General features: G+C 30.1%; 4 protein-coding genes across 4 annotated transcripts; 3 read left to right on the plus strand and 1 right to left on the minus strand.

Moving 5' to 3' along the window:
- The first annotated feature begins 1,258 nt into the window (after nt 1–1,258).
- On the plus strand, nt 1,259–1,798 carry LOC136091932 (uncharacterized). The gene has a single exon (XM_065819652.1). The coding sequence runs from the start codon at nt 1,259–1,261 to the stop codon at nt 1,796–1,798; it is 540 nt and encodes a 179-aa protein (XP_065675724.1).
- Nucleotides 1,799–3,639: 1,841 nt separating this feature from the next.
- On the minus strand, nt 3,640–6,455 carry LOC136092176 (uncharacterized). The gene is made up of 2 exons (XM_065819911.1): nt 6,223–6,455; nt 3,640–6,052 (listed from the first exon to the last, which is right to left on the minus strand). Exons 1-2 carry the CDS (start codon nt 6,277–6,279, stop codon nt 5,747–5,749), a joined length of 363 nt encoding a protein of 120 aa, XP_065675983.1. The 5' UTR covers nt 6,280–6,455; the 3' UTR covers nt 3,640–5,746.
- Nucleotides 6,456–14,075: 7,620 nt separating this feature from the next.
- On the plus strand, nt 14,076–15,902 carry LOC136091933 (uncharacterized). The gene has a single exon (XM_065819653.1). The coding sequence runs from the start codon at nt 14,076–14,078 to the stop codon at nt 15,900–15,902; it is 1,827 nt and encodes a 608-aa protein (XP_065675725.1).
- Nucleotides 15,903–16,061: 159 nt separating this feature from the next.
- Nucleotides 16,062–16,835, plus strand: LOC136091934 (uncharacterized). Its single transcript, XM_065819654.1, has one exon. The coding sequence runs from the start codon at nt 16,062–16,064 to the stop codon at nt 16,833–16,835; it is 774 nt and encodes a 257-aa protein (XP_065675726.1).
- Nucleotides 16,836–18,530: the final 1,695 nt, after the last annotated feature.

An 18,530-nucleotide genomic window follows, 5' to 3' on the forward strand; every position in this document is an offset into this window, starting at 1 on the left:
GACCTAACAGCCAGGTTCATTGCAAATCTTTGCCATGTCGTAATTGAAAAGTGAACAGTGCAAATGTAAGATCAAAAAATCAGTTCACTCCAGTCTCGTGGAGGCTACTGAGTTGTTTGGAACCTAAACTTGTCTACTACTCAACGTATCTATATATAATTATACAGAGATATATATATATATATATATATATATATATATATATATATATATATATATATATATATATATACAGGCTTGGACGGGAAAGTCGTGCGATCTCGTGCTTGTTTGACCACATATATTATATATATTTTTGAAAATATAACCACGGTTGGTTTTAAGTTTTAGGGCCTGTTTATATGGAAAAGGGCTAGCCCGTTTGCCGAGCTTGCCCGGAAAAGGAGCCAGTTTTAAAATTACGTTTATATGAACTTTTGCCAAAAAAATAAAAAACAACATCGAGGTTAGCCTAGCTTTTTCTAGCAGGGCTAGCCTCTTTATCGGTAAAATAATAACTTTAAAGATGGCGGCTATCGACAAAAAACACATTGCATTTTAACAATATGTTTAACCGGTGTTATAACACAAATAATGCTTCTTAAAAGCCTAATAGTATTATACAAGCTTCACAAATTTAAATTTGATAATTTTTTAAATATTATTCTTTTACGAAAACGGTCTCAACCACTTCAAAAGATGAAACAAGCAAGAGAGATGCGCTTTAAAAGAAAAAATCGTAGTTGCTGGTTTAAAACTGGCAGAACTGATTTATGGTGGGATAATATAATAACTGGTGTAGCTCCAATTGATGTATGGAAAACAAATTTTAGGCTTTCACGGTTTCTTTTCATGAATTTGGTTTCAGAGTTAAGCCCTTATTTATCTCCTGACCCTTTTTCGCCTAACTCTAGAGCTCTATCAGCAGATAAAAAAGTAGCTATTACTTTATATTACTTAAAAGATACTGGATCTTTGGGAATGACTGCAAATACTTTTGGAATTGCAGTATGCACTGCTTCTGCCGTTATAATTTCAGTTTGTAAGGCAATATCAAAGTATCTTGGGCCAAAGTATCTATTTCTTCCAAGAAATCAAACTGAAATGCGAAATAAAGTATCAGAATTTGAAAGTAAATTTGGAATGACACAAGCCTTTGGATGCATCGATGGCACCCATATCCCATTCGTCGTCCATTAACTAACTCACAAGATTTTTTTGCTATAAGCAATATTTTTCTCTTAGTGTTCAAGCTGTATGCGATTACAAAGGCTATTTCATGGATGTTGAGTGCATGTGGCCAGGAGGTGTACATGATGCTAAAGTGTTTGCAAACTCATCAATAAATATGAAGTTAAGAAATGCTATTCTTCCTCAAACGTTTCAAAAACTAACAAAAAAAGCAGAGAAGATACCTAATTATCTTATTGGTGATCCAGCCTATCCATTACTACCATTCTGTATGAAAGAATATGAACATTGTTCAAATAATGAAGAGGTAATTTTTAACAACATGCTTAGAGCAGCACGAGATCCTATTGAGTGCACTTTTGGTTGCCTTAAAGCTAGATGGGGTATTTTAACAAGAAAGGTTGACCTTAAACTAGAAGCTGTTCCTACTGTTATTTATGCTTGTTTTGTATTGCATAACATATGTGAAAAAACAAATTCTTATGTTGACGACGACCTAGCTAAATCACAAACAGATCTCATTAAAAAAAACGAAAAAGAATACAAAAATGTACCAAACTCAATATATTCTATAAATGAAGCTGAAGGATTAGTTATACGAAGAACTCTTACAGACTTGATAAATTAAACATACAGACAAACACACACACACATATATATATGTATATATATATATATATATATATATATATATATATATATATATATATATATATATATATATATATATATATATATTTATATATATATATATATATATATATATATATATATATATATATATATATATATATATAAATATAAAAAACAACTTAAACATTATATTTATTAGACTCTTTATAAAATTATTTGTTTTTATTTTTTCTCAATATTTTCGAAAGTGTTTTATCTAGACAAGTTTTTGTTGGTAACACTAAGGGACTAAATTGCATTTGTGAATATACGTTAGGTGAATGTTGATAAAACTGATTTTGGTTTGATGATTGTTGTTGAGTTTGTACTATCATAGCTTGTGCCAAAAGCTCAATAGAACGACTTATGCCATTTCCCAGGTCAGTCATTGATTTACTTACAGTGTTAACACTTTCTGTGAAGCACTTTGTCGATTCTCGCATTGCTTCTGCCATTTCTTTTCTAAATTGAGTATCGTCTCTAGCTTCTTTAAGCAGTAGTTGGTCGCGTTGGGCGGCGCTTAAATTTCGTTCCAAGTGCTTTCTTTTGTTGTCAATAAGTTGTGGTACACAGCTTTTTTTTTTTTTAGGGTTATTAATACTTTCAGCAGTATCACTGTTGTTGACTAACTCTACCTCTTCTGATAAGTCTTGATCAATTGAAAAATGAGTTTCTTCGGTTTCAATAAAATCATCCCCTTTAACACCAAATATAAGTGGTTCAATATTGGCTGAACTACCCCACAAGGAGATGAGCTGGTCGTAAAACTCAAATATAATTTTACCACTTCCACTTCGACTTCCACTAACAACTGCTTTCGAAAACTTTTGTCGAATTTCCTTCAATTTCTCTTGAACTCGTTTAATTCCTCGTTTTATTACTTCTTTTGAGTCCTTTTCATTTAAAGTATCAATGGCAACAGGTCCAAAATACAACTCTTCATTTTTATTATAGATCTCAGCCATAGATAAGCGAACTTCTCTATATAAACCAACTTTATCGGCATCAAAGTCAAGGTTTTTATAAAGCATCCTTGCTTTATAGCTGATAGCACAGTTTATAAGGTTCTCTACCATATTATGATCCCATTTGAAGTTTTTTCTTTTTGTTTTATCAATAAAATCAGCCATTTTGAGTGAGAGTTGCAGCAATATAAATAAAACTGCAACTAATAAAATCGAAAATTAATTGTAAATTATAAAAGCAAAACAACTAAATTTTTAAATACACGGAAATTGCCAGTTTTATTATGAAATTTATCATTTTATGCGGAAGCTTAAAAATTTAAAAAATGTAAGAATTTGTACGCATGCGTACAAGTTTATATATGAAATAAACCAGCCCGTTTGCCGAGATCTCGGCAAAAAACAGTGAGATATCGCTATCCGGGCTAGCTCGTTTATTCATATAAACGCAAAATAAAATTAAGTTAAAATATTGATGACGTCGATATCTCGGCAAACGGGCTGGCTCGGCAAACGAGCCAGCCCGTCTTCCATATAAACAGGCCCTTAGAAATGAGTCGATAAAAAACTCTTTAAAATAGCGTTAGAAATAACTTTTTATTGTATTTCAAGTTGATCGTTGATCTTTTTAAAAACTTTTATATTACGTGAAGATTTTTAAATACTATTACTATTTTTTTAAACTATAATAGTAAAATACGATATATAAATTATTTTTAAATAAATCGATTAGTTACTTGCAATGATTCTTAAAAGTGGACACTTTGTATTTAAAATATCCAAGAATGTTATTTGAATTTATTTTTTATTGTATAAGATGTCGACAAAATTAGACGTCACGCTCAGTTGAACTAATAGGTAGAAGTTAGAAATTATTTGCACTCTTGCGCAGTGATTTTAAAAGTATTATATTGTTTTATTTTTGAATGAAAATATCCGCGGAAGGGAGTTAATGATCTTTTACTTATAATTAATATTTGTTGTGACAGCCTTTATGGACGACATGCATTTATATTTTCTGATAAATGTAAAAGCTCTGATTTTTTTAAATGTATTTTGTTGGATTAAAAAAAATGGAATTGAGAAGACAAATACAATAACTTTAATAGTCCTATTCAGATGTTGAGCTATATTCGTCGTCAATGGAACTTTCGTCGGAACTATCGATTGTTTCTAGTGCAGCATCAGTGCCCTCCATTGATTCAAGGCGAACCCCTCTGCGTTTATTTAGGTATATATTGAGGGCACTATTTAAAATATCCTATCTTTCTTCTACGGTAAAATTTGGATCATTCCCGGCTATCAATATTGCGTCTTCCATTGTCTGGTTGCTCATTTTTAAACGACGATCACTTAGTATCAGGGTTAGTATACTGAAAATCCGTTCCACAGACGAGTTTGAGCAAGAAATGCACATTATTAGTTCAACAAGAAGAAGAAGGTTTGGGGAAGTTTTTCTATAATAAACAAAAATTTTCTCCCATAGCAGCGCCGTTGTAACTCCTTTATACTCTGTGTTTATTATTAATTTAAAAGCATTCCATTCAGAGAGAACCATTTCAACTTTTAATCCTGCGTATTCTAAAGGAATTTTAAATTCCCTTATTAATAAAGAGATGCTAGCATCGCCGTACATATTGTCTGCTGTCCAAAATTGGGGATCCAACCAACTCATTGATTCAAAGACCGCGTTTGACAACGAACTAAATCTATCGTCTAATAATGGTTTAATAATGTTGACTGCAGTTTTTCTAACTTCTATAGCAGCATTAATACTATCAAAGTTAATGTTAGTCATATCGTAAAGCTCAATGTCAACAAATTCTGCATTTGTTTTTTTTAACTCGTGGCCATCTTTGAATAAAGAAGAAACAAGAGTAGTTGTATCATCTTTGTACTTGATTCTAAATTTTAGTAAATATGAATCAAGTATATCGTCTATTGTTTCATTACTTAATCCAACCAAGTAATCCTTAGTTAGATCTATGGCTGGTTTTACCTCGTGCACCGTCAACGTTTTTTTTTCGAAAACCAATGATAACGGGCTCAATTTCTCTAAGACGTCTAAGTAACCGCAAAACATGCATAACAGTCGGTAGTCATGCAAACGTTTGGAGATTCCGAAAAGTTTAGCGCGCATTTCTGCTGTGGTATTGCGATTGACAAGTGCGTTGTCAAAGCCTACAATAATTGCAGGCCAGTTATGTACCAATCTTGTCAATCCTCGTCTTCTGTGACTAACAAAGCGCGTTCCTGATATTTTGGGCAAGGTGTAATATGTAATATTTAGTGCCTCTGCTGCTTTTTTAGCTTCACTTTTTAATTTTCCAGAATTGCGAAATAAATGGAATATGGTAGTATAAAACTGATCACAATCTCTATATAAAAACAATTTTTCTTGCACTATTTTTAATTACCAGTTCCAAAGGGTGGTTCACGCAGTGCATTTTAGCTAGCCATGTTCTGTTGTTTTTCATTTGAGTTAAGACCCCATTATACATGCCTATGTTAACGCTAGCTCCGCCAGAAGTAGCGCTGACAAGTTTATTTTTATATGCATCTGCAGTTAAAGGAATATTTCCTGATTCATTAAAAATGCTGTCAATAGCCTTTTTAATGGTATTAGCGTTCACACCACCCAAACTGTTCATCTCTAGTAAAGATACTACAAGATAAGCAGGTATGCCGTCTCGTTCAACACGAACAAAAACCAACTCTTTCTCATCCTTTGTTTTTCGTGCTTGAGAGCCATCAGAAAGTATGGAGAAAAAGTTTTTCTCTTAAATTAAAGATATCTTGCATTGCTAATGCCATTAAAGAAAAAATTGCTAACAATTTTATCAATTTTTTCTTTAATAGCATTAGCAATGCAGGAGATAAATTGACGTGCTAAATATAAATGAAAATTAATTTGATCTTTGTTTATTTCTTAAATAATATCAAATTAATTTAAAAAATGAATTACCTGCTCGATTGTGGCCTTTTCCTTCTACAAGTTGCACCCCATTAAGTCTTTGGCATTTGATAAGTACTTCAAAATGACTATGGGGCATGCTTGGTTTTAAAGCCATTTCGTATGCTGTTTTTATCATCTTAAAATACGCTTCACGAATGTTTTGCTTATTATATAAAGAGTTCTGGTTATCTGGATTTATAATGTGGCCTATTCCAGTTTCTTCAGTTGGGTTTCTCTTATCGATTTCCAGCGCCAGTTTATGGATATGACCTTCAAGATGACGATCAACCTATTTTAAAAATCAAAATTTAAAAATTAAAAACTTAATATAAAGTCAAATTTATAAATTATCGCGGGAAAAATATTGTATTAAATATTTGTGAATAAAGTAAGTAAAAACTTAGTTGAAATTATTTACTGTATTTGCAAATTCAAATGAGCTTTTAATTTTAATCTTACCTGATGTTTTGTTACCACACTAGTTCCCTCAATAAACGCCTGCAAAGAACCAACCATTACTCCTCTAACTGAACGATCACTTAAAATAGCAAATATGTTTCTTGCGCAAACCTTACACCATATTTTGATAACTAATCCGTTTTCTTCAGTGTAACCGATAAATTCCTCTTTCCCCCACAACAGAAATGTTTTTAAGCTCTTTGATATTGGCTTATTAAATTTAATTATTTTTGCCGCCGATGCTACTTTTAAAACCTTCAATACTTAAACTTATATTTAATTTTAATCTGTACAAATCTTCCACTCGCTGCGAAACGCTTTAATAACCTAATTTCTTTTGTTTATGAAATTATAACATTGCATTGTAATAATGTAATAATTGAAAGAATTCGCTTAGTAAGAACTATTTCTAATTGCTTTTTTTTTTTACTAATCATTGCTTGAAACGATTGAAAATTACTATTTTAAAAAGACTTTAAAATAGATTTAGTTATTAAATATTTGGTATATATATATATATATATATATATATATATATATATATATATATATATATATGTATATATATATATATATATATATATATATATATATATATATATATATATATATATATATATATATATATATATAATTAAATAATATATATAATGCTCTTGTTTATTTATTAAATGGTCGTTAAAAGTGATTTGTAAATGCGTTTCTGAAACTTTTATAAAACATCACAGAAGATAAAAGTTAATTATTTGAAACGTAAAAACGTTACTTAAAATAACTATCGCCTCGAGTTCGATTTTTTTTAGTTTAGTTAAAGTTTTTTTTATCTTTTTCGTTAATATTCTTTTTTTTTTATATTTATTTAATGTTCCTTTTAATTTAGTTTTGTTAATATTTTTTTAACGCATTTCTCAACTGCTTTAAAAAAACCTAACTTCATATTGTCAAAAACGTCTAAGCAACCATGGTCAAATTATATAAATTTTTTTTTATGTGTGTGGTCAAACAAAGCGCGTAATCGCACGCCATTCCCGTCCAAGCCTGCTGAACAGTAACTTTTTGTACAGTTACATATAAACACTGACATTGAAAGCAAGAAAAAGTATTGAAGTCAAATAAGTTAACCAAATAAACGTGGATTATGGCAAATGGTTGTGGCATTTTTTTGTATTGTAATAATTGAAAAAAAAAGATTTAAAAAACCAAACTAAGTGGTTAAAATTGAACGTTTTAATGAAAGAAGAGTAATTAAAAAAATACAATAAAATTATCATAAAAAGAACAAAATCAGTTGTCATGCTATAAATATTTTTGTTATTATCAAATGTGTTTTGTACGTATAAACTCTTGAAATATTTAACTTGAATTTGCATGTGTGCAATTTTGCAAGATTTTTAAATATGTATCTCATCAAATGTAATGTCCATGTTCTATAAAGCATGCTCTATGCAAAGTTTATATGCAGTTGCACTAGACTACTGGCAAAGTACTTAAAGTATACATCTTAAGCTGAGACAGAGGTTGTTCTAAGCTCGTTACTGCATCTTTATACCAACTTGTTAATTATAAATATTTAAACATTCAAATTTATTTGGAAAAAGAAAATTCTTACAGATGTTTTTCCAAACTAGCTTACATGGTCCTGTAAATCTACGAGCTCTGAAGTAGTTACTGTTTAACCTAAATTTTGAATGGGCTGATAAGGTGTACGTTAACTTTACTAATAAAACATCATTCTTAAACCTTCAAACACTTTGTGAAAAATAGTATGGTCTGTTATTTTAACTTATATATAAATAGGATAAAAAATGTATATTATGAATCTTTTGGAAAATTTTACAAAAAAAGTGATACTTGTTTTCTACTGAACAGTTCTTTTGTACAGTTACATAATAAATAAGCGCTGATATTACAAGCTAGCAAAGAGTATTGAAGTTAAAAAACTTAACCAGTTAAATATAAATTATGAAAATTATTGTAATAAAAAAAACTTCGTCAAAACAAGCTTTAACATTTGAAGAAGTTTCAAAAAAAAAATTTAATAATATTACTTCAAGATAAAACATGAAATGTCTCTATTTTTATATTATTATGCAAAAGGTATTCACAGAAATTGAAAAAAAGCACACTCGACTGTATTGGTTATACCAAAAAGTTTACATAATAAAACTATTCATAAAATTTGAAAATATAAATATTTCTGTTCGAGAAAAATAAAAAAAAAGTGTTTTTCTATTTTTATTTTTTTTCTAAAGGAGTATGTATATAATGTAAAGTAAATTGGTAGCATAATAAATGTAAAGTTCATTAAACTTTGTTGCTTTATTTAATATTATTTATCATCAATTGCTATTAAAAATACAAGCTATATATCAACAAACATGTGCTTTATATGTATTGACTTTTGAAATTGAAATAAATATCAACAAGAGCTTGTATGTTAGCAATTTATTTTTGTTTCTACCTTTTCACACTTAGTTTTTTATAAAGGTGTGGTAAGTTAAGAGTTATTTCTTTTGGTAATCAGTTTATTATATCAAAACACACTTGTGGACATCAGGTTATAAATTTTTTCTAGCTTATTATGCTACAATGCTTTGTAATCTTTTATTACTATACATTACCAAAGACTAAATCAGCTCTTGCTCACAATTGCTTTTATTTTAAGAGTGTTGTAAATTATCTGGGCTAGTTAAATAATCAATATTCTCAAACTTAAAATGTTTTAGTGATGTATACAGTTTATATATAGGAATAATAAGGGTAAAAATCTGAAAAGAAATTAGGTTCTTTTTAAAAATAGTTTTCTTGTTATATAATAGGACTAGTGGGAACTTAATTTGAAAAAGCTTATATCAAGTTAATAATATTCAATTGATATTACTAGGTAAATTTTAAAACTATTTCATTCTAAGGAATCACAGCATAGTCAAGTTTTACCATCTGGTTTATAGTTTGTTACAATGACTGTTATTTTTAAGTCTTAGAGTTATAAAAACCATTAGAAAAACAAACTAAATTTTTTAAACCTTTTTAAGAAAATATTATGAAAATCACGGATGTTTTTGAGTTGTGAAGTTTTGTAAAAATATAAGTACTGTATTGTACAAAATAGCGGATAAAAAAATCATACTTTTTTTGTTATTATTATTTGGCAATTACTCAGTTTCACTTTTATTAATCGATACGTTTTTTGACATTTGTTTTGATTTAAACTTACGCGCTAAAGCCTCTCTTTCGAAATCAGCGAATTAGATTGCGCATAGCTAGGCCTGTAAATCGAGCCAAACGAGCCAAGCTTGCCAGGGCTCGGCTTGGCTCGTTTACATATTAAGAGCGTTCAGGCTCGGATCGAGCTCGTTTCGAACATGAGATTCTTTGTTCGAGCTCGGCTCGTTAAGGATTAATATTGTTTGGGCTCGGCTCTTTAACATGTTGCTCGAGCTCGACCGGTTTAAAACTCGAAATAATTATTGTAACCTGTTAGTTTAAAGCTCGTTTAGTAAAATAAAATTGTTCGTTAAAGGCTCGTCTGTAAATAATTTTTATTATATATTAATATACAGTATCGGACAAAACGAGTGCAACCAAATAATGCTAATTTAGTTTCTTTATATAAAAGTGCTGCATTTTTTCAATTTAGAGAAATAACTATGTAACTGTTTAGAGACAAAGTTCTTCAAGTTTTATTCGTTACAAAGTTCATTATTTGTATACAAAAATTAATAAATTAATCAAAAGTAATAAAAAAAGTTGATTTCCTTCTGGACAAAACAAGTGCAACTCGACAAATTGTTGACCAATCTGTATTTCGCTATCAATATTTCGTGGCGAATCCTTTGTTGTCGATCACAACCTTGCATCTTTGAGGCATAGATTCGATCAGGTGATCAATGAAACTTTGTGGAATCGCTGCCCAGGCCTTTTGGATTTGTTCAAACAGTTGATCCTTATTACGAACACCTTCACGATTAATTCTGCGGTTGACGATCTCCCACAGGTTCTCGATAGGGTTAAGATCCGGAGATTGAGGCGGCCAATCCTTCACCGATAGATGATTGTCTTGAAATCACTGCTTGACTACTTTTGCAGTGTGTTTCGGATTGTTGTCTTGCTGAAAAACCCATTTTATTGGCATATTCCATTCAGCATGAGGTAACATAACATCTTTCAAGATATTTTTATACATTAAACGGTCCATTATTCCATCGTTTCGATGTGTTGAACCTAGACCGTTAGCAGAAAAACACCCCCAGACCGTTACATTGCCTCCATCATGCTTCACGGTCTTATGGCAGTAACGTAAATCGAGGCGTTTTCCGGCCGGTCGACGTACACGGCAAATGCCACCGCTCCCAACGATGTTGAACTTCGATTCATCACTGAACAGGACAGTTCGCCATTTCTGCATATTCTATTCAATATGAAATGTAGCAAACAGGAGTCTTTTCTTCTGGTTTTTTAGTGAAATCAGCGGTTTCTTTGCAGAGCGTCGAGAAAACAATCCGGCTTCAACAGTACGTCGTCTGATTGTTCGGTCCGATACAGACAGCTCTAATTGTTTTTGTATCTCGACTGATGATATCCAGGGATCCTTCTTGACGGATCTGACGATCATAGAATTCTCTCTAGAAGTGGTGGAACACGGTCTTCTGCCTTTGTTATCTGCTGCCAACTTCCCCGTAGAACGATATTTGGAACATAGTCTTGATACGGTCCATTTTTTGACGCGATATTTATCACAAATACTTTTTTGTGACATTCCACTTACGTAATTGCCAATAATTTTCTTTCTTAGTTCCAATCCAAGATTGTCGGGAGCCATTTTTGCACTTGAAGTCATAAAAAAATTAAAAATAAATAATCACGCTTCTCAAGGTTTACCGTGTTACATTTACCTTGTGATGATACAATAATGCTCTGTGGAACACAACGTCTTGGTTGGATGTGGACTGTATTGATGTGATGAAACACTTGGTGTATTTCACTTCTTGTATTGATGTTCTTTGATAAAACACTTTGATAAAACTCACTTCGATAAACTGTCTTGATAATACTGACTGATTGACTTCCATATACTGACTGAATTACATATCGATTTACACGTCTCTTATATAGTAAAATGAACCTGTGTGAACCTGTTCTGGAAGATTCTAGATGCTTCTTTTCGATGTTTCTGGAAGCTTCTGGATGCGTCTGGATGCTTCTGAATGTTTCTGGATACTTCTGGATGCTACTGGATACTTGCAGATGCTTCTTCTGGAAACTTCTGGATTTTTCCTTTAATTATTAAAAACTTCCGTGACGTTGACACGGACCAGACTTAAGAAAATGAAACAAACCAAAAAAGTTGCACTTGTTTTGTCCGCTGCAAAATGGCACTTGTCAAAGAAATTCTGCCTGTGTGCTGTCACCTGTCAGCTGATTGCTCATGTCATGGCATGCAATGACTCCAGACTCCTTAACTGTTTGCTGTGGTAGTATAGTTCGTTTCGTTTTTAAGACATGTAAAATTAGGAACACTTTTTAGCATTGTTCGATGTTGGTTGCAAATGTTTTGTCCAATACTGTATATAATATCACAATTTTATTTATTACATATATATTATTATAAAATAAATAAATATATATATATTTATATATTCGAGCTTTAATCGAGCCTATATGAACGAGCCTATGATGTTCAAGCTCGGCTCGTTTAATAAACGAGCCTAATTTTTTGTTCAAGCCCAGCTCGTTTATCATTCGAGCCGAACATGAACGAGCTCTTGTCGAGCCGATCACCGAGCCGTTTACGAACACGAGCCCGGATTTACAGCCCTACGCATAGCTCAGCATATTCTGAGCCTGTATAGGGTTTCAAAATATGCGCCCGGGTGGGCCAGAGCCCCCCGAGAAAAAAATGATGGCGCCCTTTTTAGTTGTGCCTTTAAAAAATTATTGCCCCTGAAAAAAATTGTTTTTTTAAATTGTTAAAAAAGTATTGTTTAAAATATATCTATTTAAAAAAATGTATATATACACGTTTTTTGACGTTTCACAAAAAACACGTAATATTCATAAACGTTACTCTGTTATATCTTTTTGTATGGTTAAGCCAGCGCCTTGAGATTTTTGCATCAGTTAGTGTTACTCAATCTCTTTCCAACCATATATAGAAAGTACTAAGATTTGTATGGCTTCATTTATATATTACCCATATCTTGAGACCACTTTTCATAAAAAACTTGCCGCGGGAACGTTTTTTTAAAACGAAGCTTTTGAAGGTAAGGATTCTTAAGATCTTAAAGACATTTAATTTTTATGAAACTTTCCATATTTATTAAGAAAAGGACGGGGAATCTAATGGAATCTGGACGTTTTTTAACATTTATTAAAAAAGTTTTAGTTCTCAGCGTTTAAAAACCTCAAGGTTGATTTATATAGAAAAAAAAGTGTTTTTGAAAAATGTCCAGGTGGAAATTGCAAGTTTAGCCTTTCCTCTATTTAAAACAAGTATTTACTTAAGTTTATCTAAAGAATTGGTACTTAGGATTTGCATATATAAATTATGTGTATATATATATGCTTTTGTTCGTGTATTTAATGACGTTATCTGTTTTGATTTTTGCGTTTGTTTTGGTTAGATTATGAAAATTAAATTGAAAGTGAAAGTATAATTCTTAAAATTTTAATCAAATGAAAATACATCTTTTACTTTTTCCCAGGTAAAAGGTCTGCATTCTTCAAGAAAGTTAAAATCTTAATTTTTACAATTTTAACTACAGGTTGCTCTTATTTAAACTGTTTTTTTCAAAACAAAAGAAAAACGTGCGTGCTATTAAAGATGGCGGTCGTGTTTTTATTTTAAAAATTTATAGCTAAAGGATTAAAAAGTTTAATAATTATAACTTTATAAACTTAATGTACTGAAATGGCACAAAAAATGGATTATGTTTTAAGAAAACAGCTTGAAGAATTAATTACTAGAGTGTCAGAGTTGGAACGTAAAGACATTGAAAACTTGGCGAAAATTGATAAATTAGTGTGTGAAAATGTTTTATTAACAGAACGAGTTAAAGTATTAGAAGAAAAAAAAACAGATAGCATTTTAGATTGGAGTAAATTATTTAATAATAAAAAATACGATAAATCTACAGAAGAAATAAAGGTAACACAAGGTTTTATAGATTTAAGTAAAGATGTAAGTAAAAGAGATAAAAATATTATTATTTTTGGTTTACAAAATTCGACTGATTCGGATGCTGAAAATAGAAAAAGATTTGATGAAAATATTCTTAAAAATCTTTTTACTGAAATAAAAATTAATCCTGACAAAATAAAGAGAATCCATCGCTTCAAAAATACAAATGGAAATAACACAAAAATGGAAACAAGTACACCTTTGTTGGTCGAATTACCTGATAGTTCAGATAAATTTTCAATATTAAAAGCTGCCAAGCAACTAAAAGATTCTGAAAGTTTTAAAAAACTATCTATTCATCCAGATCAGAATGAATTAGAAAGAAAATTTACAAAGAGCTTGATCTTAAAAAGAAATAAACTAAATGAAGAGCTAAATTCAAAAGGTCAGTTAAATAATCCCTTTCGATTTGGAATCAGAAATAATGAAGTTAAAAAGATCAGATCAATTTAGTCAAAAAATAAACCAAAAGGATAAGAAAAATTTAAATCAATGTATGAGTTCCAATGATAATATTTCTGTGTACAAACCACATAATTCACTAAACACTAAAACAATGCTTGTTGATTCAAATATTAATAGTAAGGAAGTGCATCTGAGTAGTAATTTTTTAAACTGTTTTTATACAAACGCCACATCACTGAATAACAAATTTGATGAGTTAATTTATGAAATGGCTTGTAATCAGATGCAAATTATTATGCTTTGTGAAACCTGGTGGACTGATAAATCAGCAACAAATATTGAAGGTTTTAACTTGCATAGAAAAGATCGTGGACATATTAGAGGTGGAGGAGTTTGTATATACATAAAAAATACAATTAAATCTTATCCTGCAACTGAAAACTGTTTAGTTGATAATGCCATCGAACAAGTATGGTGTTCAGTTGAGATTGGTCTAGAAAATATCTTATGTGGATGTATATATAGAACAGGTGCTGGTGATATATCAAGTTGTCAGAAAATAACTAAATCTATTCGACATGCTTATAAAGCTTGGAAAAATGGTAAATACACAGGAATTCTAATCTGTGGATATTTCAATTTTTCAAATATAAAATGGTTCAATGATGGGTCATGTAAACTTGAAAATGATTCAGATTTGATTGCCTTAGAATTTATAGAATTTTTAAGCGATTGCTTCATATATCAAAATGTCTTATTGCCAACATTTCAAGTTAGCTTTGGGTTTGACACAAATTTATTAGACTTGGTCCTCACAGAAAATAGAAATCGGGTTTTTTCTTTTAATCACTTACCTCCCCTAGGTGGAATTGAACATGGACACCATATATTAAATTTCAAATATTTTTATAAAAACATCAATATTGATCAAAAACCAAAAATAAATAAAAAATTATTATATAATAAAGGAAATTATGAAGAACTTTCAAAATATTTTACAAGTTTTAATTGGGAAAATGAGTTTAAAGATTTAAATGCTAGTCAAGCTTATAAAAAATGGCTAAGTATATATCATACTGGATGTGGTAAATTTATTCCAATTATTAGTTACGATACAAGTAAAAAATATGCTCCACGGATGACTAAAGAACTTCGAAAAATGGTTAAGTTAAAGAAAAGGTTATGGTACAAATTCAGGCATTCAAGATTTAAACAAACTGACACGGTAAATAACTATAAAACATTGAACAAAAATGTAAAAAAAAGAGTCAATAAAGATATAAGAGCTTTTGAATTAAATCTGGCTAAAAACTCAAAGAACAACCCTAAAAGTGTTTATGCATATTTAAATAGTAAAATAGTTATAAAAGATTCAATTAAAGCACTCAAAACCTTTGATGGTTCAATTATAACAAATGAAGTAGATATTGAAAATTGTTTAAATGACTATTTTGTTTCAATATTTTTAAAAGATGAGGTATTAGACCATGTAACTTTTCCTTCAAAATGTAATTTTCATTGTAGCGATCCAAGTTTTAATGACACTGATGTTGAATATCAGTTAGTAAACCTTAATGTTAATAAAACAATTGGTGTTGACAAAGTTCATCCTCGTGTTCTCAAAGAATGTTCAAAATCACTTTCTCATCCTTTATCACTGATCTTTAAAATTTCATTTTATAGTGGTGTTATACCAAACGAATGGTTAACTGCAAACATAACTCCACTATTCAAAAAAGGGGATAAGTTAGATCCTTCAAATTATCGACCAATATCAATAACATCAATAGTATGTAAGGTTATGGAGAAAATTATTCATAATGTTATGATGAACCATTTGGCTTTAAATAAGTTAATAGCAAATGAACAGCATGGATTTGTTAATGGTAAAAATTGTTGCTCCAATTTATTAGAGACTTTAGATTTTATAACAAGCAAAATTGAAACTGGTAATAATATTGATATAGTATTTTTGGACTTTGCAAAAGCCTTTGATTCAGTTTCTTTATCGAAATTATGCTGCAAGGTTTATGGTTATGGTTTTCAATCCTATATCCTACAATGGTGTAAATCAATTCTCAGTAATAGAAAATAACGAGTAGTTCTGGGTGAGTTTGTTTCAGATTGGCAGGAAGTCACAAGTGGAGTTCCCCAAGGTTCTGTCCTCGGTCCACTCCTGTTTATCATATTTATAAATGACTTAAAAGTAAACATACTAAATAAATTAGAATTATTTGCAGATGATACAAAAATAATGTCAGTAATTAATAATGAAAGTAACAACAATGCTCTTCAAGAAGACTTAAATAAGTTATTAGACTGGTCGAATAAGTGGTCTATTAAATTCAACAGAGAAAAGTGTAAAGCAATGCACATTGGTAATTCGAATCCTCAATTTAGTTACAAATTAGGAGATCACATTTTGCAAAAAACAGAAGTTGAAAGTGATTTAGGTGTGATAATATCAAATGACCTTAAATGGGAGAATCATGTTATCAGTGTAGCAAATAAGGCAAATCGAACACTGGGTTTTTTAAAACACGGATTTAAATATCTTGATGTTTCCATATTAAAGTTATTATACAAGTCAACTATTAGGCCACAGCTTGAATATGCAGCATCTGTATGGAGCCCATTTTGTACTAAAGATATTAAGAGACTCGAAAATGTACAGCGTAGATCGACAAGGATTGAATCACTGAACGGTATCTGTTACGAAGAAAGAAGAAAGATATTAGGTTTACCAACCTTACAAGAAAGGAGAAGAAGAGGCGACTTAATAGAAATGTTTAAAATATTAAATTCAACCGAATATATTAGATTTGAAGAGCCTTTGAGTTTTTATCACAGCATGTACAGATATCGTCATAATAAAAGACTTCATCGACAATATACTAAGAAATTATGCAGGTATTATTATTTAACAAACAGAGTGGTCGACGATTGGAATTTATTGTCACAAGATGCAATCGATTCTGCAAACAAAAACACGTTCAAAAATAGAATAGACAAAATTTTGAACTTTTGATACCAAATTCTATTTACGAACTTTTTTTTTATTTTATTTACGAAATTTTACATTTAACGGCTGTTACAGTCAAAACTCTACGTAGTTTTGACTCACCAAACTCAAATAGTTTGTACAGCAATTTTTATATTATATTATATTATATTATATAAAAACCTAAAAATAGTATTCAACAAAAGCTTATGAAAATGGAGTTGTGTAAGAAATTCTATATTTCTTTTTATATTTATTTGCCTCTATTTGTTTGTTGATTAAATACTATGAACTCTTGTAATAATTATTTTAATTCCTTTTTATAGGTGTTGACATTAACAATAGTCTCACCAAAATGGTTGCTCCATCTATAAGTCAAGAAAGTACGTCAAAATTATAAATTCGGAATACTGTAGCACAAATTTTTTTCATTTTAATAATTCTATTTATTGAAACCAAAATAATCCACCCCTTATTTTTCTTTATGTCACCTAAATTAAGTTTACTTTTAATTTTAGTCTTTGACACTGTTATGGATTATCTAAATATTAATGGAGGCATTGTATCCCTCAAAAATTCAGATTTGGTTTTAACCAATCGCCATTTTTTACAAATTTGTAAAGAAAAAGATAAATTTAACTTGACATGGCCAAATCTTTCAGTATTTTTTACATCCTTGTTTAAATACCCTATATCTAGAATTATGCTGATCAAGTGCCTTCAAAAGTCAAAAGATTTTATTGCAAAAGTAAATCGTGCCAAAAATTTTGATTCAAGAAAGTATTTTTTAAGCTCTGCTTTACCTTTTATTGGTGCTTTTCCGGATGTTGTTGGTTTGTCACCTTCTGATGCTTGTTCTACCCCAACTTCTATCCACAATAGTGAAATTGTTCCAAATCAAATTACTGTTTCTGTATCTTCTGATTTAAACTTGCAAATTGCTAATGATGATTTTTTGTGTTCTGTTACCCCAAACTCTATTGTATACACCCCTTTAGGAAATGATTCTGAAAATTTTCTTCTTGAAGCGCAAGTTAATGAAGTGAATCTGCCAGTTTCCAATTCAGATAAAAAACTACCTATACTATCAGGTGATTTGGCCTATCAAATAAAAAAATACAAACAGAGAATTAATCATCTTAAATTACAAAATAGACAAATTAATAAAAGATGTAATGAATATAAAAGAAAATATCGAGCAATCTTGTCAAAATATAATGTCAGAAATGTCAACAAAAGAGAAGTTAGAAAGAATTGTAGGATTAACCAATTGTTGCGAAAAAAGTTTAGATTAGAAAAAGAAATTGATTTGGCTAGAAAACGTTCACAATCAAATTGACAAAAGGCATGGTATTTTAAAAAAAAAATTGACACTGTTTTGAAAACATCTGATGAAACAAATGATTCAATCTTAAAGGAGAGTTTAAAATTACTTTGAAAATCTTTCAGAAGAGCTGAAGGAAAGAGTTAACTTTTTTGAAAAAAATGTTATTGATGTTTTTGAAGGAGGTAGATATAATGATGAAATTCGCTCTGTATATTATGACCTTTTAAGTAAAAATGTTTCCGTTAACAATGTTGAATCAGTTATCAGAACTGTACTACAAAAATGGCTGGAATTTCATGTGGCACACTTCCTAAAAAATCTTTGGCTGCTGAATTTTTTAGTGAAATGAACCTTTTATCAAAAGCTCAGGTTAGAGAGGCTGTATTGAATAGTAC

This window comes from Hydra vulgaris, chromosome 15, assembly GCF_038396675.1.
Source record: "Hydra vulgaris chromosome 15, alternate assembly HydraT2T_AEP".
In the NCBI taxonomy this organism is placed as follows: Eukaryota; Metazoa; Cnidaria; class Hydrozoa; order Anthoathecata; family Hydridae; genus Hydra; species Hydra vulgaris.

Bases quoted from the DNA above. Each gene is read 5' to 3' on its own strand.
- LOC136091932 (XM_065819652.1), top strand. From the start codon at position 1,259: ATGGATGTTGAGTGCATGTGGCCAGGAGGTGTACATGATGCTAAAGTG.
- LOC136092176 (XM_065819911.1), bottom strand. From the start codon at position 6,279: ATGGTTGGTTCTTTGCAGGCGTTTATTGAGGGAACTAGTGTGGTAACA. The intron at 6,053-6,222 runs GTAAGATTAAAA...TTTTTAAAATAG, and splicing joins GTGTGGTAACAAAACATCAG to GTTGATCGTCATCTTGAAGG.
- LOC136091933 (XM_065819653.1), top strand. From the start codon at position 14,076: ATGGCTTGTAATCAGATGCAAATTATTATGCTTTGTGAAACCTGGTGG.
- LOC136091934 (XM_065819654.1), top strand. From the start codon at position 16,062: ATGTCAGTAATTAATAATGAAAGTAACAACAATGCTCTTCAAGAAGAC.